Below are 17,412 nucleotides of genomic sequence, written 5' to 3' on the forward strand. Positions count from 1 at the left end.
GGCATAACAAAGAATCTTTCAATCCTTTTTCAAACTTGACCCCAACATGGTCCATGATTCAGCTAAAGTAGCCTTCTTCAGGGGTGTATGAAAGAAACCCAGTAGAAGGCGCCAGAATGCAAATAATGAAGCCAAAAGGAATACTGTACCCTCGATGTCCAGTTAGGAGCCTGCTGCCTGGCACGGTGCCTTAAAAATGCAATTTTGAAAAACACTGTGAACTGAAAGACATCTTTCAGTACACAGCGTTCTTCAAAATTGCATTTTTAAGGCACCGTGCCAGGCAGCAGGCTCCTAACTGGACATCGAGAGTATTCCTTTTGGTTTCATTATTCTTATAGTCTCCCTTATTAGGAAGCAGTGCCTTATTGGCTGGCTGTCCTCTGGCAGTGTGTTCCAATCCTCCACTAGGATTTGGTCACTATCATTTTCAAAGATGGCAGTAAAATGAGATGCCTCATGTCCAGGAGGAAGTGGTTCTATCAGCACAGAGGTTCTCTGGTCGAAGGCTTCCCTGTGCTCTGGGGTACACAACCTTCACATCGGGAGCAATTGCCAATTTGGCAGGTTGACATGTTGTCCATGCTATTCTTTAGTATGATGATTTTATTAAGGACTTATCTGTGATAAAATTCTTACTGCATCAGGAGGAAGGTTGGTGCAGGAAAACTGAAAGTAAACCAAAGTGCTAAAGGATAACACAGCTTATTACATTGACCCCTATATAATATTTTAAAAAAAGCACCACCTCCTTCTACAGATGTGTGCTGGAAGGCATGCCTGTCTACGTTTTTTCTGTTTGTTTGGTGTAGCTGTGCAGTATGGATTAATATTCAAACTCTGTGGTTAAATGCTAACGGCAGCATTTAAATCTCATCCTTGTATTTAGTGCCATGATCTATGGATAGCAGTTAGTATATTTGGCCACTAATCATATACAAATAGCTACTGCATGAATTAAGGCCCCCTTTTATGAAGCTGCATTACACTTTTTTATTACCAGCTGTGGTGGTATTAGCTCTGAAGCTCATAGAATTCCTATGAGCATCGGAGCTAATACCGCCACAGCCGGTGATAGAAAAGCCTAATGCGGCTTCGTAAAAAGGGGGGCAAGTTAGGATAGCTTCTGTTGGACTAAATTAAACTGCAAAAGAAAATAAATACCCCACAAGTCTATTAAAAAGGGATAAGACCCAAAATCAACAGAGAAAAATGTTGGCTTTTGTTTTGTTTCCCCAAAATATCTTTTTGTTTTGGGATACTCATTTTCTATTTTATATATATATAGTTTTGGGGGTTTTTGGTTGTTTTTATTTATTTATTTTTTTTAATGTGAAAAGATCACAACAGGGAAAATCCAGGTAAATGGGCCACCAACAGGAGGTTGCTGGGCTGTACTCCTTAGTAACAGGTCTTGAAGAATGGCGAGTCCAAAAATAAAATCCTGATAGGCTCTATCTAGACTAGGCTTGTCTAAGTTCAGTTCTCAGAGGCCCAAACCAGTCAAAAATTTCAAAATCTCTCTAATGAATATGCATGACAGAGATTTGTATACAATGGACTTGGACATGCCTGATCTAGACAATAATGAGATGGACTGAACCCCACATCAAAGTTTGGAAATTTCCCATTCGAGGTAGGCCTTAAACTGGCTACCAATGCCACGATGACCCTTTTTGAACTTTGTACAAATGATGGTGTATGTGTATTTTTGAGAGAACCTTGCCCTTATCAGAAGGAGGAGTAGCAGTAGCGACAACTGCAAAATTCATGACCAGATAGCTTATGTGCGGTGTGACATAGTTTGATAAACAGCTGCGCCAATGTAAATTGAACCAAATGGCTGTTTTCTGCTTTGTGAAACTGGTTTTGCAGGACCCGCTCAGTGTGTGAGGACACTTCTTCAGAGCTACAGCAAGTAGTTTCCATGGAAACGAAAGGTTTGACAGAATCGCGCAGGAGTTCTTTCACAGGCAGGGGAGCACTGGCCAGGTAACAGATGCATGCAGCTTCATTTCACATATTAAGGTCAATGGCCTTGCACGAGGCAGTCCACTTGTTAGGATGGGAGAGGACATCTGTTTTTATAACATATGACTTAACATGTTAGGTCCTATGAACTCAAGAAATCATCTCATTAAGGTAAGTAGATCCTTAGTCTGAGCTGACCTTTGTAATGAGACAGCTAATTATCATGCAACTATATCCTTTTTACTAGACATGAGGCATGGGAAGTTGGGGAAGGGAAGGAGAAAATAGCAAATCCATAGCACAGTGCTGGGAATCTATGGAAAACCAAATCTATGTATTGTGATTGATAACCAGACAAAGATGCACCCTACTCTTCTGTTTTCTTAACATTCTGTGATTGGATTTCTGCTTGTAACAAGAATGCCCTAAATAATTAAAGCAAACTCAGCTAGTTCTAATTTTCTTACATTAGACTATAAAAATTTATATTAAATATAGCAAAAATGTTTTTGAGAATATAGATTTCTATTTGCATATTTAAAATCTTGTTTTGCATTTTGTGTCTTTGGAAAAGTATTTTTTAAAATAAGGCTCTAGATTTATTATCTAATGTGCTATTATGTTCGGTTTGATTTTCAAAATGTAATCAGCATGATATCCACATGTTAAGTTGTGGACTGATCCAATGAACAAATGGCAGTGTATGAAGACCTCATTAATATTGTAATCCACTTACCAGTAGTTTATAAGTGGAATTGAAATTTTTTAAATAAACAAATAAATAAATATTCCAACTCTCAGGTTGTTTGGGGTTGATAGAGAGGGAGTAGTCATGGCTCATGAGGATAAACCTAGTAACTGTATATGTCTTAGATAAATCTTTGTTCTTTGTATCAAGTATTAAAATATATGCTTGTGAAGATGAGGTCTTTATGATCTTAAAAATCTCTTGGATTTTCTTCTCTTTGTTGGTCCAATGAAAGACTTAGAACAGGTATAAAGAATTTGAGAACCACTACTAGAAGAACCTTCAAATGTTGCCCTCCAGTGACCTCTACTGGCTAAAATAAAGAACTCCATTCTGAAGTTTATATGGGCCTTATGTTTATGTTAACCAGACAACTCAGGGTTGCCTTGCTGACTTCAAGGTGGGAGAAATAATAATAAATTGTGAGTGGGAACAATTCTATAACCAAGCACATGTGCCATTTGAATGCCCATACTTTTTCCTTGTGCGGTATGGATGAATTTTCAAAATGAAAGCAATCACGCACTTCCATTGTGAAAATTATTCCGGGGAATGTATGCTCATATTTTAACATAGTGTCCTTTGATACTTAACTTTTGGAGGTCAATATGGGGTACGATTAACAACATATTGGAATCATCAGTTCCACTGACGTATGAGGCGGTCATATGTGGAATGTTATTACATGTTAAACCCCCTATGGATCGTTATAAATGCCGCCTTTTTCTTATCATGACCGGGATAGCCATGCAGATGGTAACCCGAAATTGGAAGAACTATGACCGCCTAAATTTTCCTTTCTGGTGGGCAAATTTGTGCTCCAGCTATAGATATGAAAAAATGAATGCCGATAGTTTCAGGCACAGTAATTTATTTAAGCTGGTTTGGGCCGTTGACATCATATATTACCTCATTATAGTAGGTCTTTGATTATGAGCCAGTTTTGGTTTATTTTCATACACATCCAGGAAAGGGTGTGGGGTATTTTGATTTTTGAGTATGTCCACCTGGGGTGGGAGGAGGGTGGGAGGATATTTTTAATCTGAATAGGGTAAAGTTATTGGGATAGTCTATGTTTCTGTGTTTTATTGAATAATCATTGGGTGGGGGGGGGGGAGAAAATGGTTGGTTATGCATATTTGTAAGTTAAATATGCTTTTATTAACTTATTATATGATATATATTTGTGTTTTGCACTTTTGAAGTTTAGAAAATTAATAAAGAATTTTAAAAAACCCAAAAACCATAGTGTATACGTTCAATAGTGCAATATACTGATTTCTGGAAGTTGGGTACCAAATACCAAATCAGTCATGGGCAAAGGAAAAAAAGAGATGTTTGTCAATCTATGCCAATGGTCTCCATCCTTTTTATGTAAACATAGAAACATAGAAGATGACGACAGAAAAGGGCTACAGCCCATCAAGTCTGCCCACTCTGCTTACCCACCCCCTGTCTATGCCCTAATGACCCAATTTCCTTATCTTGACCCTCGTAGGGATCCCACATGGGTATCCCATTTATTCTTAAAGTCTGGCACGCTGTCTGCCTCGATCACCTGCACTGGAAGCTTGTTCCAATGATCAACCACTCTCTCTGTGAAAAAATACTTTCTGGTGTCGCCATGAAATTTTCCACCCCCGAGTTTGAGCGGATGCCCTCTTGTGGCCGAGGGTCCCTTGAGAAAGAAAATCATCATCTTCCACTTCGACACGTCCCGTGAGGTACTTAAATGTTTCGATCATGTCTCCCCTCTCCCTACGTTCCTCAAGAGTGTAGAGCTGCAATTTGTTCAGTCTCTCTTTGTACGAGAGACCCTTGAGCTCCGAGATCATCCTGGTGGCCGTCCGCTGAACTGATTTAATTCTGCGCACATCTTTACTGTAATGTGGCCTCCAGAATTGCACATAGTACTCCAGATGAGGTCTCACCATGGCCCTGTACAACGGCATTATGACTTCAGGCTTTCGGCTGACGAAACTTCTATTGATACAACCCAATATCTGCCTTGCCTTAGATGAAGCCTTCTCCACTTGATTGGCAGTTTTCATGTCTGCACTGATGATTACTCCTAAATCTCGTTCTGCTGAAGTCCTAGTTAAAGTTTCTCCGTTCAAGAAGTATGTCCTGCATGGATTTCCGCTTCCGAGGTGCATGACCTTACATTTCTTAGCATTGGAGCCTAGCTGCCAGGTTGAGGACCAACTTTCCAATGTAAGCAGGTCCTGCGCCATATAATTCTGTAAACTGCATTCACTTACTATATTACATAGTTTGGCGTCATCGGCGAATAGTGTTATTTTACCTTGAAGCCCTTGAGTCAGATCCCCTATGAATATGTTGAAAAGGAGTGGACCCAGGACCGAGCCCTGCGGCACTCCACTGGTCACCTCCGATGTTTTAGAGAGGGTACCATTAACCACCACCCTCTGAAGTCTGCCACTCAGCCAATCATTGACCCATGCAGTTAGTGTCTCTCCTAACCCCATCGATTCCATCTTGCTTAGCTCTCAAAAGCTTTACTGAAGTCCAGGTACACGACATCCAAAGACTCTCCCAAGTCCAACTTTCTTGTTACCCAGTCAAAGAAGCTGTTGAGATTGGATTGGCAGGTCCTACCCTTGGTGAATCCATGCTGACTGGGATCCCGAAGATTCTCTTCATTCAAGATCGTGTCCAATTTGCTTTTAATTAGTGTTTCCATGAGTTTGCACACTATTGATGTGAGACTCACCAGTCTATAATTCACAGCCTCTGCCCTGCAACCCTTTTTATGCAGAGGAACGACATTAGCTAATTTCCAGTCCAGGGGAACTTTCCCCTTACTTAGGGAGAGATTGAATAGCTCAGCCAATGGTTTCGCCAGGACATCGCTCAATTCTCTGAGCACTCTTGGGTGCAAATTGTCTGGTCCCATGGCTTTGTTCACCTTGAGTCTTGCCAGCTCACTGTAAACTTCACCTGGTGTGAACTCAAAATTCTGAAACGGGTCTTCTGTGCTTTGTGTTGCCTTCAACTGCGGACCGTGTCCCGGTGCCTCACAGGTGAAAACTGAGCAGAAGCATTCATTCAGTAGTTCGGCTTTATCGGAATCTGTTTCCACGTAACTTCCGTCCGGTCTTCTAAGGCGTACTATCCCGCCTGTGTTCCTTTTTCTGTCACTAATATACCTGAAGAAGGATTTGTCCCCCTTTTTAATGTTTTTTGCCAGAATTTCTTCCACTCGAAGTTTTGCCTCCCTAGCTGCCTTATTGACCGCTGTAGACCTGGTCCTATATTCTACCTTTGCCTCTCTTTTCTCCGTGCGCTTGTAGGAGAGAAACGCTTTTTTCTTCTCCTTAATGAGGTGCGAGATCTCCGCGGTGAACCATTGGGGTTTATTGTTTATGTAAAGAACTGAAATATGAACGCAAGAAAGCTCTGAGGGCCACCAAAAAATTTCAGAACAGAACAAGTCATTTCTATACCACATAACCGATAAGTTTGATGCGATTTACAAAATTTAACAAATAATATAATCTAAAGAAAATTGATTAATTTGCAAACAAATGTGTCTTCAGTTGCTTTCAAAAATGATTGAAAGACATGGAACTCTATAAAAAAGGTTTCAGTTCCTTGTCCCATTTTGTAAACTGCCTTGACTTGTTTTATCAGATTAGGTATTACACATTTAAAAAAAACTAATATTAATATTGATTATACAACACTTCAAGGATATATTTTAAAAACTCTTCATTTTGGATTGTCAACAGTGGCAAATACCATAAATGACTGAATTAATATATTTACATGATTTGAAATGTTTCAGCCAACTGTTTGAGGGCCACAGTGGAGGACTTCAGGGGCCTCATGTGGTCCTTGGGCCACACATTTGAGACCATTGCTCTATGTCCTTCAATGAGAGCAACTAGAGTTTGTGGAGTGAATGCTGGACTCTTAGGAGTGTGGTCCTAGGGCCAGGAGGTACAAGGTTCAGATAAATGATGGCCATAGAGATTTTGAGGAAGTTTTCCTATCTCTGTGCTGCATCAAGGCTCAGAAGAGTAACTAAATTTCCAGGTGCAGTTCTTGAGAGCCAAGATTGACCATTAGATGGAAGAAGCAGGGGCATTGCCATGGGTGAGCCTGAAAGCAATGGAAGTAAAACCCAGAGGTCTCAATCCATCCTCTTTTTTCTGGAGCCATATGGTAACCCTAGCCTGGGCCCACCCAGTCTGTCACACCTGACAGCCGGCAAGGGGGGAAGATTCTTAGCTTTGCATCTCCCTCTCTCCCTCCTTTAACAAGTTTATTTTCAAAAGGGCAGCAGCAGTGATTCCTATTCGCTGCCCATGGCTGACCCTAAAGCCTTCCATCTGCTGCATTCCACCGAGGCTGAAATAGAAAGTTGTGTCAGAGAGGGGCAGGATGTGACAGACCAAAGGCTTTGGGATCAGTTGTGAAAGGCAAATAGGAATCACTGTTACTGCTGCCCTTATGAAGAAAAACTTTTATATGGCAAGAAGAGAGGGAGATGCAAGGCAACAGACCTTCTCCCCTTGCCAGCAGGCAGGGGTAGTGGATCTAGACCAGGGGTGTTAAGGAACAGCTGGAATGAAAGAGAGGAAGGGAAAAGAGGGAATATTGTTGGGCTTGGGGAGGAAAAGAAAGGCAACACAGAGGGCAAGAGAGGAAGAGAGAGATGCTACATGGGGGAGGGAGAGGTGAGAAAGAGAGAGAAATGCTGCATGGGGGGAGAGAGGCAAGAGAAAGAGATGCTGCACGGGGAAGAGAGGCAAGGGAAAGAGAGATGCTGCACGGGGGAGAGGTGAGAAAGAGAGAGAAATGCTACATGGGGAGAAAGGCAAGAGAAAGAGATACTACATGGGGAAGAAAGGTGCTGCATGGGGGGAAGGGGAAAGAAAGATAGATGGGTAAACTGGATGCAGGGTAGGATTAATTCTTCGAGGACCCCTAGGCACACAAGTACACTGGGACCCCTGGTCCTGCCACGCCCCTACACTGCCCATGCCACGTCCCTACCCCACCCATGTCCCACCCCATCTATCTGTTTTCTTATTTACTTCTTTATTTCCACTTGTATTTCTTTTTTTTCTTTTTTTTAATTCAAAACAAACAAAGATTAGCATACCAGTGCACAGTTTTTCTTCTATGCAACCCCCAAACATCTCTGAACAAATCCCCCTTCCTTCGCTTCCCACCTACTTACCCAGAACTTTAACTCTGAACCCTTTCCAATATTCAATGTTTAAATATTTGTAAAGCAGTAATACTATCCAAAATATACGTCTATATTAATAACCAAGTTTACGATGCCTCTCAACTGCCACACTCTACATCAACCAACTGTAACCCATATGTATGTATAAACAACCAAATCTGTAACTCCTCTAGTACGTTCCACTCCATGTAAGTTAACTTGCAACGAAACAACAAGGCAAGCAGTCCACCAAAGAATCCAACATGAAACAAAAGAAGATTGGCAGAAAATAAGGAGATTCAAATCAGATTAATTCAAGGTGCTCCCAAGAACCATGCCTGATGCATTTCGCCAAACAAGGCTAGTCAACGCTAACAAAAAACCATGTCTTTTATACAAACAGATCACAGAAAACACCTTCACCTAGTATGGAATATGTAATCACAAACTAACCTCTCCCCTTTTTACAAAACTGTAGTATGGTTTTTAGCCACGGCCCGTGCTAAAAAAATGCTCTACAGTTTTGTAAAAGGGGGGATAAAATACAAATACGTAGATAAAGGTTAAATAAAACCACCAAGAAGCTGGAATCTGTATACAATGCAACACCACAGAAACAGCGATGCATGTCCCCTAAAGCAAAAAAATAAAATAAAATAGAAATTTTTTTCTACCTTTGTCTTGTCTGGTTCCTGCTCTCCTCATCTTCTTGTCAATATCTTCCTTTCATCTTCTGTCCTTTTGTGCCATTTCCAGAAATTGTATACCTCCCCCTTCCATCTTTCCCTTCACCCTCACTGGTCTGGCATTCATCTTATTCCTTTCCCTCCTACAATGGTCTGGCATCTCTCTCCTCTCTTCTTCCCTTCCCTCTCCCACACCCCCATGGTCTAGCATTTCACTCTCTCCTCACCCTTCCCCCCACTTCCATCAGCATCAGCCCCCTTTCTTTCCCTCCAACCCAATTCCATGCAGTATCCTTCCCTATCCCTGCACACAATTCCATCAGCATCTGCCCCCTTTCTCTCCCTCCACCACCACCCTTCCATTTCACGCTGCCCCACCATCCTTCCCACCACCCTTCCATACCACCCTGCTCCCTTTCTCTTCTTCCACCACCCTTCCATGCTCCTTTCTCCCCCTACAAATATTGCTGCCGGCTCTGCTCTCTGAGCTCCTTTGCCCGAAAGCAGCATTATAACAGCTGAGGGCAATGCCCCCCCCCCCCCCCACGGCAACGGCATCGGGCTCCCCTCCCAGCATCAACCATAGTGCAGCCGGATCTGTTACTGGAAGGTCCCGCGATGACTGCTTCTGCTGGTCCATCCCCCTCCGGCATCACTTACTTGCTCCGGAAGAAGTGACGTCGGAGGGGGATGGACCGGCAAACGCAGTCAGCACAGGACCTTCCAGTAACAGATCTGGCTGTATTGCGGTTAATGCCGGGAGGGGGGCCCGTTGCATGTGATGCCGGGAGGGGAGGCCCGTTGCCATTGATGCCGGGAGGGGGGCCCATTGCCGTTGATGGCAAGGTGAGTCATCCTCCTTCAGCGGCCCCCCCCCTCACAGTTTTGGGCCCTAGGCACGTGCCTACTGGGCCTATTGATTAATCCAGCCCTGACTGGATAGGCTATTTGGCCTTTATCTACAGGCATGTTTTAAGTTTCTATTCTTAGAGAGATGAGGAGATAATGGATGCTGCAGATGGGCAGAATTGATGGGCCATTTGGCCTTTATCTGCTGTCATGTTTTTATGTTTCTAGAGATACTGCACAGGGGAAAGGGCAAAAGAGAAAGATACTGCAGGGGGGAGGGGCAACAAAGAAAGATACTGCACAGAGAGAGAGGCAAGAGATAAAGATTCTGTATGGGGGAGTGAGTGAGAGAAATGCTGCACAGGGAAGAGGGACAAGAAAGAATAATGCTGCATGGGGGGAGGGGCAAGAGAGAAAGATGCTACATGGGGAGAGGAGCAAGAGAGAGAGAAAGATGCTGCATTGGGAGAGAGGCAAGAGAGAGAGAAAGATGTTGTGTGGGGGAAGAGGGGCATGAGAGAGATGCTGCACGGGGAGAGGGGCAAGAGAGAGGGATGCTGCATGGGGATGAAGGGGGCGAGAGAGAGAAATGTTGGACATAGCAGTTGAGGGGACAGGAGAAATGTTGCATGGGAGAGGAGAGATTTTGAGCCTAGGGTGGAAGGGAGAAGGAAAGAGAGAGAAAGGGAAGAGGAAGAGATGTTTGATATGCCAGTGGAGGGAACAGATAGGGAGATGTTACCCAGGGTGAGAGATGATAATCAATGGGAGAGATGAACAGGAGAGGAGAAGGGAGAAAAAAAAGGAAATGTTAGATCCAGGGGTAGAAGAGATTGAAGGAGAGATGCTGGATAATGGAAGGGAGGGAAAGGCAAGGGAGAAATGCTGGAACATGGGGAAAAGGGACAGGAGGGAAGAGAAAAGGGACAGGAAGTTGCTGGGGAGAATGAGTGAAAGGAACAGGGAGATAAGCCGTCAGGGAGGGAAGAAAGAGGGAACAGATGCTGGGAATGATGAAACTATTTAGGAGAGGTGCAACACAAAAAAAAAAACTCAAAAAGGAGACCCAATGATTCACAGAAAAACAATCCAAAGATAAAAACAACAGACTGTGGATGTGGATGTCCTGAAAGATGATTTTATTTGCTCTTCACAATAAAAATACAAATAAAAGTCTGAATTAGTAATACACGTATGATTGTCCTGACGGACCCTACACGGTCCATGTTTCGGCGAGACTGCCTTCCTCAGTAGTCCGGATGATGTAGGGTACAAAGATAAAAATATGAGCATAACAATGTATGTGTCTTTGAGCATAAAACCTGAAAATGGCTTGAAACAAGCAGAGTGGCACGTAATATCGCAGTGAGATAGAATTTGATAAGGAGCTGAAAAGTATAAAGAAGAAGGATGAGAATGGGAAACATATGAACGAACAGGGTGGTTATAAAGAAAAAAAAGGGAGGAAAGACCTATAAAGCAAAAAAATATGATCACGTTACCCCACTTCTTCGAGAGTCACATTGGCTACCTGTCTTTCACAAAACAACTTATAAGATCCTCCTTCTAGTCTTCAAAATTAAGTCCTCCCACCTGCCTGCCTTCTTAGACAAATATCTCATTCCACACACCTCTGCTAGGGCCCTTAGATCCACTAATCAGAATTTACTGATAGTCCCCTCAATCAAGAACCTATATTATACTAGAAACACCATTGTTTCAGCAATTGCGCCTTCGCTTTGGAATGCAATGCCACCACATCTCTGCAGTGAAAATTCTCTAAACAAGTTTAAAACAAACCTTAAAACATTTCTATTCAAAACCGCATATCAAAATTGCAATTAATAACCAGATAAAGGAAAAATAAAAACTAATAAATAGAGAAACGCTTTCAGGAATCGACATCCCATTTTTCCTCCTGTTTTATCCTCTCCCTCTTCCCTTCCTTTTATTTTTATTTACACAATGTAATTAAAATCTCCCTCCTACCCCTGCGCCTCTCGTCTCTAACCTGTCTTAATTTTGTCCTTGCCCTGGCCTCAATTCCCCCCCTTATTTTTTTCAATTTATTTTTTAAGCTATTTTAAATATTTTAATTTTTATTATTGTAAACCGACCAGATACTTGTGACGGTCGGTATATCAAGCTATAAATAAACCTGAAACTTGAGGTGTAGTGAGGGAATAGAACACGACAGGAAAGAGGAGAAAAGACAAATGGACAGCAGCCACTTAAAAAAGAATTAGCAGAAGAAAGACAGGAAAGCAGAAAAGAGAAATTGGAACCAACATGATGGAAAAATAGCATGTCTAGACAACAAACAGAAAAAAGCATTTTATTTTTAATTTATTGACTGAAATATGTTAGCTTTGGGAAATGTATTAAAAGATGTGTTGGGAAATGCTGGTTTTAGGATGAATTGTACTGTGAGGATCTATTTAATTAAAGCTTCTTAAGATGTAATTTTTCATTTGTAATTTAAGATGTTTGTATAAGTCTTGTTTATTTTATTCTGTGTATGCTATTTTTGTAATGTCGCCTAGGAATAGGTGGGTGATAAATGTTTTAAATAAATAAATAAAAACATTGTGTTCACTAGACAAGGAAATGTATTTCCCTGTTTATTTCTCCACTGCTGCATTACATGCTGTTTAATTTCTTGGGATTCCAAATTCAATTTTTGTCTATGTATTTTTATTTCTAATTTATGGTCCCTTGTTCTGAATCTGGTGAGGGTATGTCACTGTGATTATAACGGCAAATAGAGAGACCAGAGGGTAGGCAGGGGGCCCACTTCATTGTTTTCTAACCTGGGCCCTAGCATATCTACCACTGGCCCTGACCCTTGCTGTAGCTGATGGGGATTCCAGGCTCTGCAGTTGGCAGCAGTGTACTTGAGCAACTGACAGCTAAGTATGCATGTTGTCATCAGTGGCTCATGGATATGTCTGCAGTCTGCCAAACTTGGTAAAAGGGAGTTCTGGCTGCCTTTGGAGGAAGTCTTCAGGAGTGTGGAGGCTGAGACAAAATGAGCTCAGGCCTACCCAAAATTGGAGGGGCCTAGGGGATCTGGCCAATTGGAATCTTAGGCCACTCCCAGTGCATCCCAGAATGCACTCAGAGATGGGCCTAAAATTCCAGTTGGCCCAGATGCCTAAGGCTTTTCCTATAAGGAGGGGCCTTAAGCACCTGGGCCAATCAGACCTTTAGGCCCCTCCCCAGTGCATCACAAGATGCACTGGGAAGAGGCAGGCCTGCCATTCCTTCAAAGGCGGGCCTGCTATCTGGACGCAGGCAGGAGTCATCCAGCAGGCCAACTAAACCAGGTTGGGGAGGTCCGGATGGGGTCCTGGTGGGGGTGGGGGGCAAACTTTCGGGTGGGGGTGTGAGGGGGCATCCCTCCTGCCACGATGCTTGGGGGGAAATTCACAGGGGATCGCAGCAGGAGAGATTGGGTATCCTTCCTGCCGGGGAACATTTCAGGAAGGTTTGGGGGATCGTAACAGGAGGGCATCCTTCCTGCTAGGGAACATTGAAGGAAGGTTCGGGGGATCACAACAGGAGGGATTGGACATCCCTCCTGCTGGGGAATATTGTGGGAGGGTTCGAGGGATCGTGGCAGGAGAGATTGTGCATCTCTCCTGCCAGTGATCATTCAGGGGTGAGAGGGGTTGTGGCAGCTTTGGGCAGGAGTAACTAGGCATCCTTCATGCCGTGATCGTTATGGGGGCAGGGGGACGGGTAGGTAACCTGTTAAAGTTTTCGATTATGGTTGCCAGACGACTAAGTCTAGGTCAGTCCACATCTTGCCCATCTCCCACTTTACCCACTCTTCCAAAAATGCCCTTTTCACTCTGGGTGCACAGAGGCAGAGAAAAGGCTTAAGCTGGTTTTAGATATATCTAAAACCATGTTCGATTATTGGCACTTGAACGACCTGTCTTTATGATCGTCCAAGTGCCAATTTAGGTGGGTTTTTAGATTTTTTTTTTTTAATTCTGAACCCCATATTGTAAGGCAAATCAGGCAGGCAGTGCCAATGTGCCCACAGTAAGAATGATTAGGGATTCCGAGTTCATACTGTCTCGGTATGGAAAATTATAAATAGTGGAGTACGGATTGCAATGCTTAATGCTTCAAGAGAAGCCAGTTATCATTAATCTTTACTAGTAGTATCAATCTTCTCCTTCAATTCTCATTCCTCCAGATTATCACAGTTAGTTGTTACGTTGAGAACCTGGGCCACAAGCCAATTGAATCATGAAGACCAAAGTCCAGATTCCTTCTTAGAACGATTCCGAGGACCAGAGCTCAAGGAGATGTCCAGTAGGGACAGCAACACCCAGTCCATGTTGGCCAACTCAGAAACACGGGGCAGAGTGAAAAAGTAAGCTATTATCAACAGGCTCTTGGGGCCAAGTTCCAAATTAGATATCTGTACATATGGGACATTATCTTAGACATTATTACATATATTTTTTATGCAAATAGAAGTGTACAAATACAAAAGAACATCTCCACGATGAAAATGAGAATCCAAATACAAGAGTCTTGAGGAAGAGATGTCACCAACCAGGATATGCTCATTAAATGAGTTCTTTATTGGATTTTTGTCTGGACTCAACACAGCCTGTGTTTCGGCACAGCTTTTCAAGAGTCAGCCAATCGTCTTTGACATGCTTGATGATTGTACAATAATATCTAATATGCAATAATATGTTACAACCTCTGAACCCTACCAGTCCCAGCTCCCCAAGTGCACTGAAGCAGTCTTGAGCAGAGAAGTCAGAGATTGTAACATAATATTGCATGTTAGATATTGTACAATCATCAAGGGTGTCAAAGACAACTGACTGACTCTTGAACAAGGCATTTTGTGCTGAAACATAGGCTGTGTTGAATCCAGACAAAAAAACAACAACAATAAAGAACTCATTTGATGAACATATCCTGGTTGATGTCATACAACACAAAAATCAAAATATATGTGGTTCTCAAATTCACTGAATAGTTAATACACAAAAACTACTGCTGAGTGTCCATAGAAATGAGACTGGAAAAACTTTCCTACTTGGGTTATATGCCTCAGAATTTGGAGCTTTTTTTTTTTTTTTTACCCAAATAGGATTATCTTGTGGAGACACTCCATTTGCTCCTGCTCACTTCATTGGCTATTAACCCACCCTTTCACTAAAGGTATTTTATTTTATTTATGAACTTCTTTTCATCGTTAAAAATTAATTATGAGCAATCTAACTAAACTTTAATTTATTTTTTCATGGAGTATCAACTCCACTATTTAAAACATCCCAGCTCAGTTCAAGGCACAGAATCGGCAAACTAATGCAAGCATAAAATGTAAAACCAATTTATATATTTTATAGTTTTTTCTTAGTACTTATCTTTTTGGCGTTATGTTTCTTGCTAAGTGAGTAAAGTTCAGACCACTGTTTATATGAATAGCCTCTCTTCATTCATCCCGTTCAGACCACTGTTTATATGAATAGCCTCTCTTCATTCATCCGATGCAGCCTGTGTTTCACAGGGCTAAACAGTACCCCCACTGCGTCAGGGAAATTAATAACAGCAAGGTCCTTCCCAAGCAGTGCAACAGCTCCTGCCAATTCTGGTTGATGGCATCTCTTCCTTACAACTCTTGTATTTGGATTCCCATTTTCGTCATGGAAATGTTCTTTTGGTATTCATTTGATGTATTTTTATGACCTCTTCAATTACATTTTTTTCTTGAAGATAGAGGTGTTACTATTGCTGAAATATTGAATCCCTCATCATTTTGAGAACAGACCCTCGTAAATTAAGGACAAAGCCAACCTACCATTCTTTTTTATTGCTTAATTTCTTTAAATTAACCAAATTCCTTCCTTCCTTCCGCTTGATTTTGCCCTCCCCGCTGTAATGTTGTTTAATATATTGACTTATAACTCCAAAATAATGGTGTCAATTTTTAACCAAACTGATTCCAGAACTGGTTTAACTCCTCGTAATTCCACCAAAGTGTTCCGAATAGATTATTGTTTTACAATTATCTCTTGGCCTCAGCCTTACCACTCCACTGCTATTTATAAGTTTACAGTGTGAAGAATTACATGGACCATCATCACTGACCTATGGATAATCTTATTAAAGAGTTTAAACTTTTTTTCTTTTTCACTTTTTGATTAATATATCTTATAATACTCTATTCACTTCAAAGCTATAAACTACTTAACTTAATAGCTGATATGACCCAGGAGAGGATGACCCGACATGTTTTGCACCATGGTGCTGGGGCTGAGGCCAAGAGATATTTGCAAAACAATAATTTATTTTATTTATTTGGTGAAGATATGATGGGTTTACTATATTGAGGCATTGTTCTTTTTTACTTTGTTATTATTTCTTGTGATATTATCATGATGTTCTCAATTTCCTGTTCAAAGCTGTATCTTTGATATTTCATTTTCTAAAATTCAGTTAAAGAAAAAGTTGAAATAGAGCAGTTCAAGCTCCAGTGGCAAAATGAAATTTTTCAAATAGTCACAGGTAACCATGGAGAGAAGTTGATTTTGTCATTGATCAACTTCCTTGGATAAGAGCCGAGTCAGATCTCACAGATGAGGACAACAATGAAAATAGAGGAGTTGTGAGACAAAAGATGTGTACTCAGCGATGGGCGATCCAAGGCATTCTTTATTGGTAGACATTATGGTCCATCTGTTTACACCATATTGTCTACCAATAAAGAATACCTCTATTTGCATTGATCATCTTCCACCACTTGCAATTACTGTATATAATTCTATTTAAAACAGCAGTGGTAGAAGAGGGCTGCAACAACAGAGGCTTCATTTCAGTAGCAAGAAGTGATAGAATGCCATTTATATGGAGGACCAAATGCTAAATCATCCCTGCTTGAGGGAGAGGTACCAAAAGCAGAGATATATAAGATAAGGATATTCATCATGACCGTTTCAGGGCTGAAATGACCACACTGAGTCATCCTAGACCCCTATTCTCAGGGATTGAACTGAGGAAGAATGGAAAGTAGTAATGTTCTCATTACTCACAAAAATTAAAAATATTGTTCCCCCATTACATGCCACAGGAGGTGGAAATGGTGGGTGCACTGGGAAATGTGAGCCTAAAGAAGTTGCAGAGCAGAGTGGAAGACCATTGATAGTATTGAGGATGGGGGAGAAGGGACATGCTGTCTCACAAACTGTGTTTCTCGCTTGTCTCCCTGGCTTTCTTCTTGCTTAATTGCTGAATCATTGCTCTCCCTCTGTACTCTTGGTAAAACTCTGCAACCACCTCCCAGAACTCAACTCAGCAACTTAAACTTGATGTTTATTCCATGGCTACTGTAACAATATCCTGCAGGCAGCCCAGAACACAGTGGCTTAGTATGAGTGCATGCTCCTATGCCCTGGGCTACTAGAACATGTTCTCCACTCAGCATGTAATCTTTGAGGTTTCAAACTACAGTATGATCCTTGCTGGGCTTCCAAAGCTTAGGGTGAGCATGTGAATTCTGCAGGCAGAAAGGTGGCCAGCCATTGGTCTAGATCGGGGGTCGGCAACCCGCGGCTCCAGAGCCGCATGCGGCTCTTTTCCACCTTTGCTGCGGCTCCGGTAGTGTGTCACGCAGGCATGCAGCTTACAAGTCCGGCGTCGCGGCGGGAAATAGCCATGCTGAGCAGTGAGCTCAGCACATACACAGATGAAAGCCTTGCTTGCTGATTGGTCCGGCGGCCCCGCCCCACCGCCGGACCAATCAGCAAGCAAGGCTTTCATCTGTGTAGTGCTGAGCTCACTGCTCAGCATGGCTATTTCCCGCTGCGACGCTGGACTTGTAAGGTGCACGCCTGAAAAAGAAATCATCCTGGCCGGGGTCGGTGTCATGCTCCGGAGATCTACAGCCTTCCTATCTCCCTCTCCCTTCTACCTGCTTCCGGCCA

General features: G+C 42.2%; 1 protein-coding gene across 2 annotated transcripts in view; it reads left to right on the plus strand.

The window, feature by feature from the left end:
* The window catches only part of CNGA3 (cyclic nucleotide gated channel subunit alpha 3), an 88,462-nt gene that overhangs the window by 45,850 nt on the left and 25,200 nt on the right, over positions 1-17,412 (plus strand). For both annotated transcript variants that reach the window (XM_033947547.1, XM_033947548.1), the window contains 2 exons: positions 1,876-1,992; positions 13,662-13,841. In XM_033947547.1, the coding sequence (XP_033803438.1) occupies positions 1,876-1,992; positions 13,662-13,841 (297 nt within the window). The remainder of the gene's footprint in view (positions 1-1,875; positions 1,993-13,661; positions 13,842-17,412) is intronic.

This window comes from Geotrypetes seraphini, chromosome 6 (assembly GCF_902459505.1).
Source record: "Geotrypetes seraphini chromosome 6, aGeoSer1.1, whole genome shotgun sequence".
Lineage (NCBI taxonomy): Eukaryota > Metazoa > Chordata > Amphibia > Gymnophiona > Dermophiidae > Geotrypetes > Geotrypetes seraphini.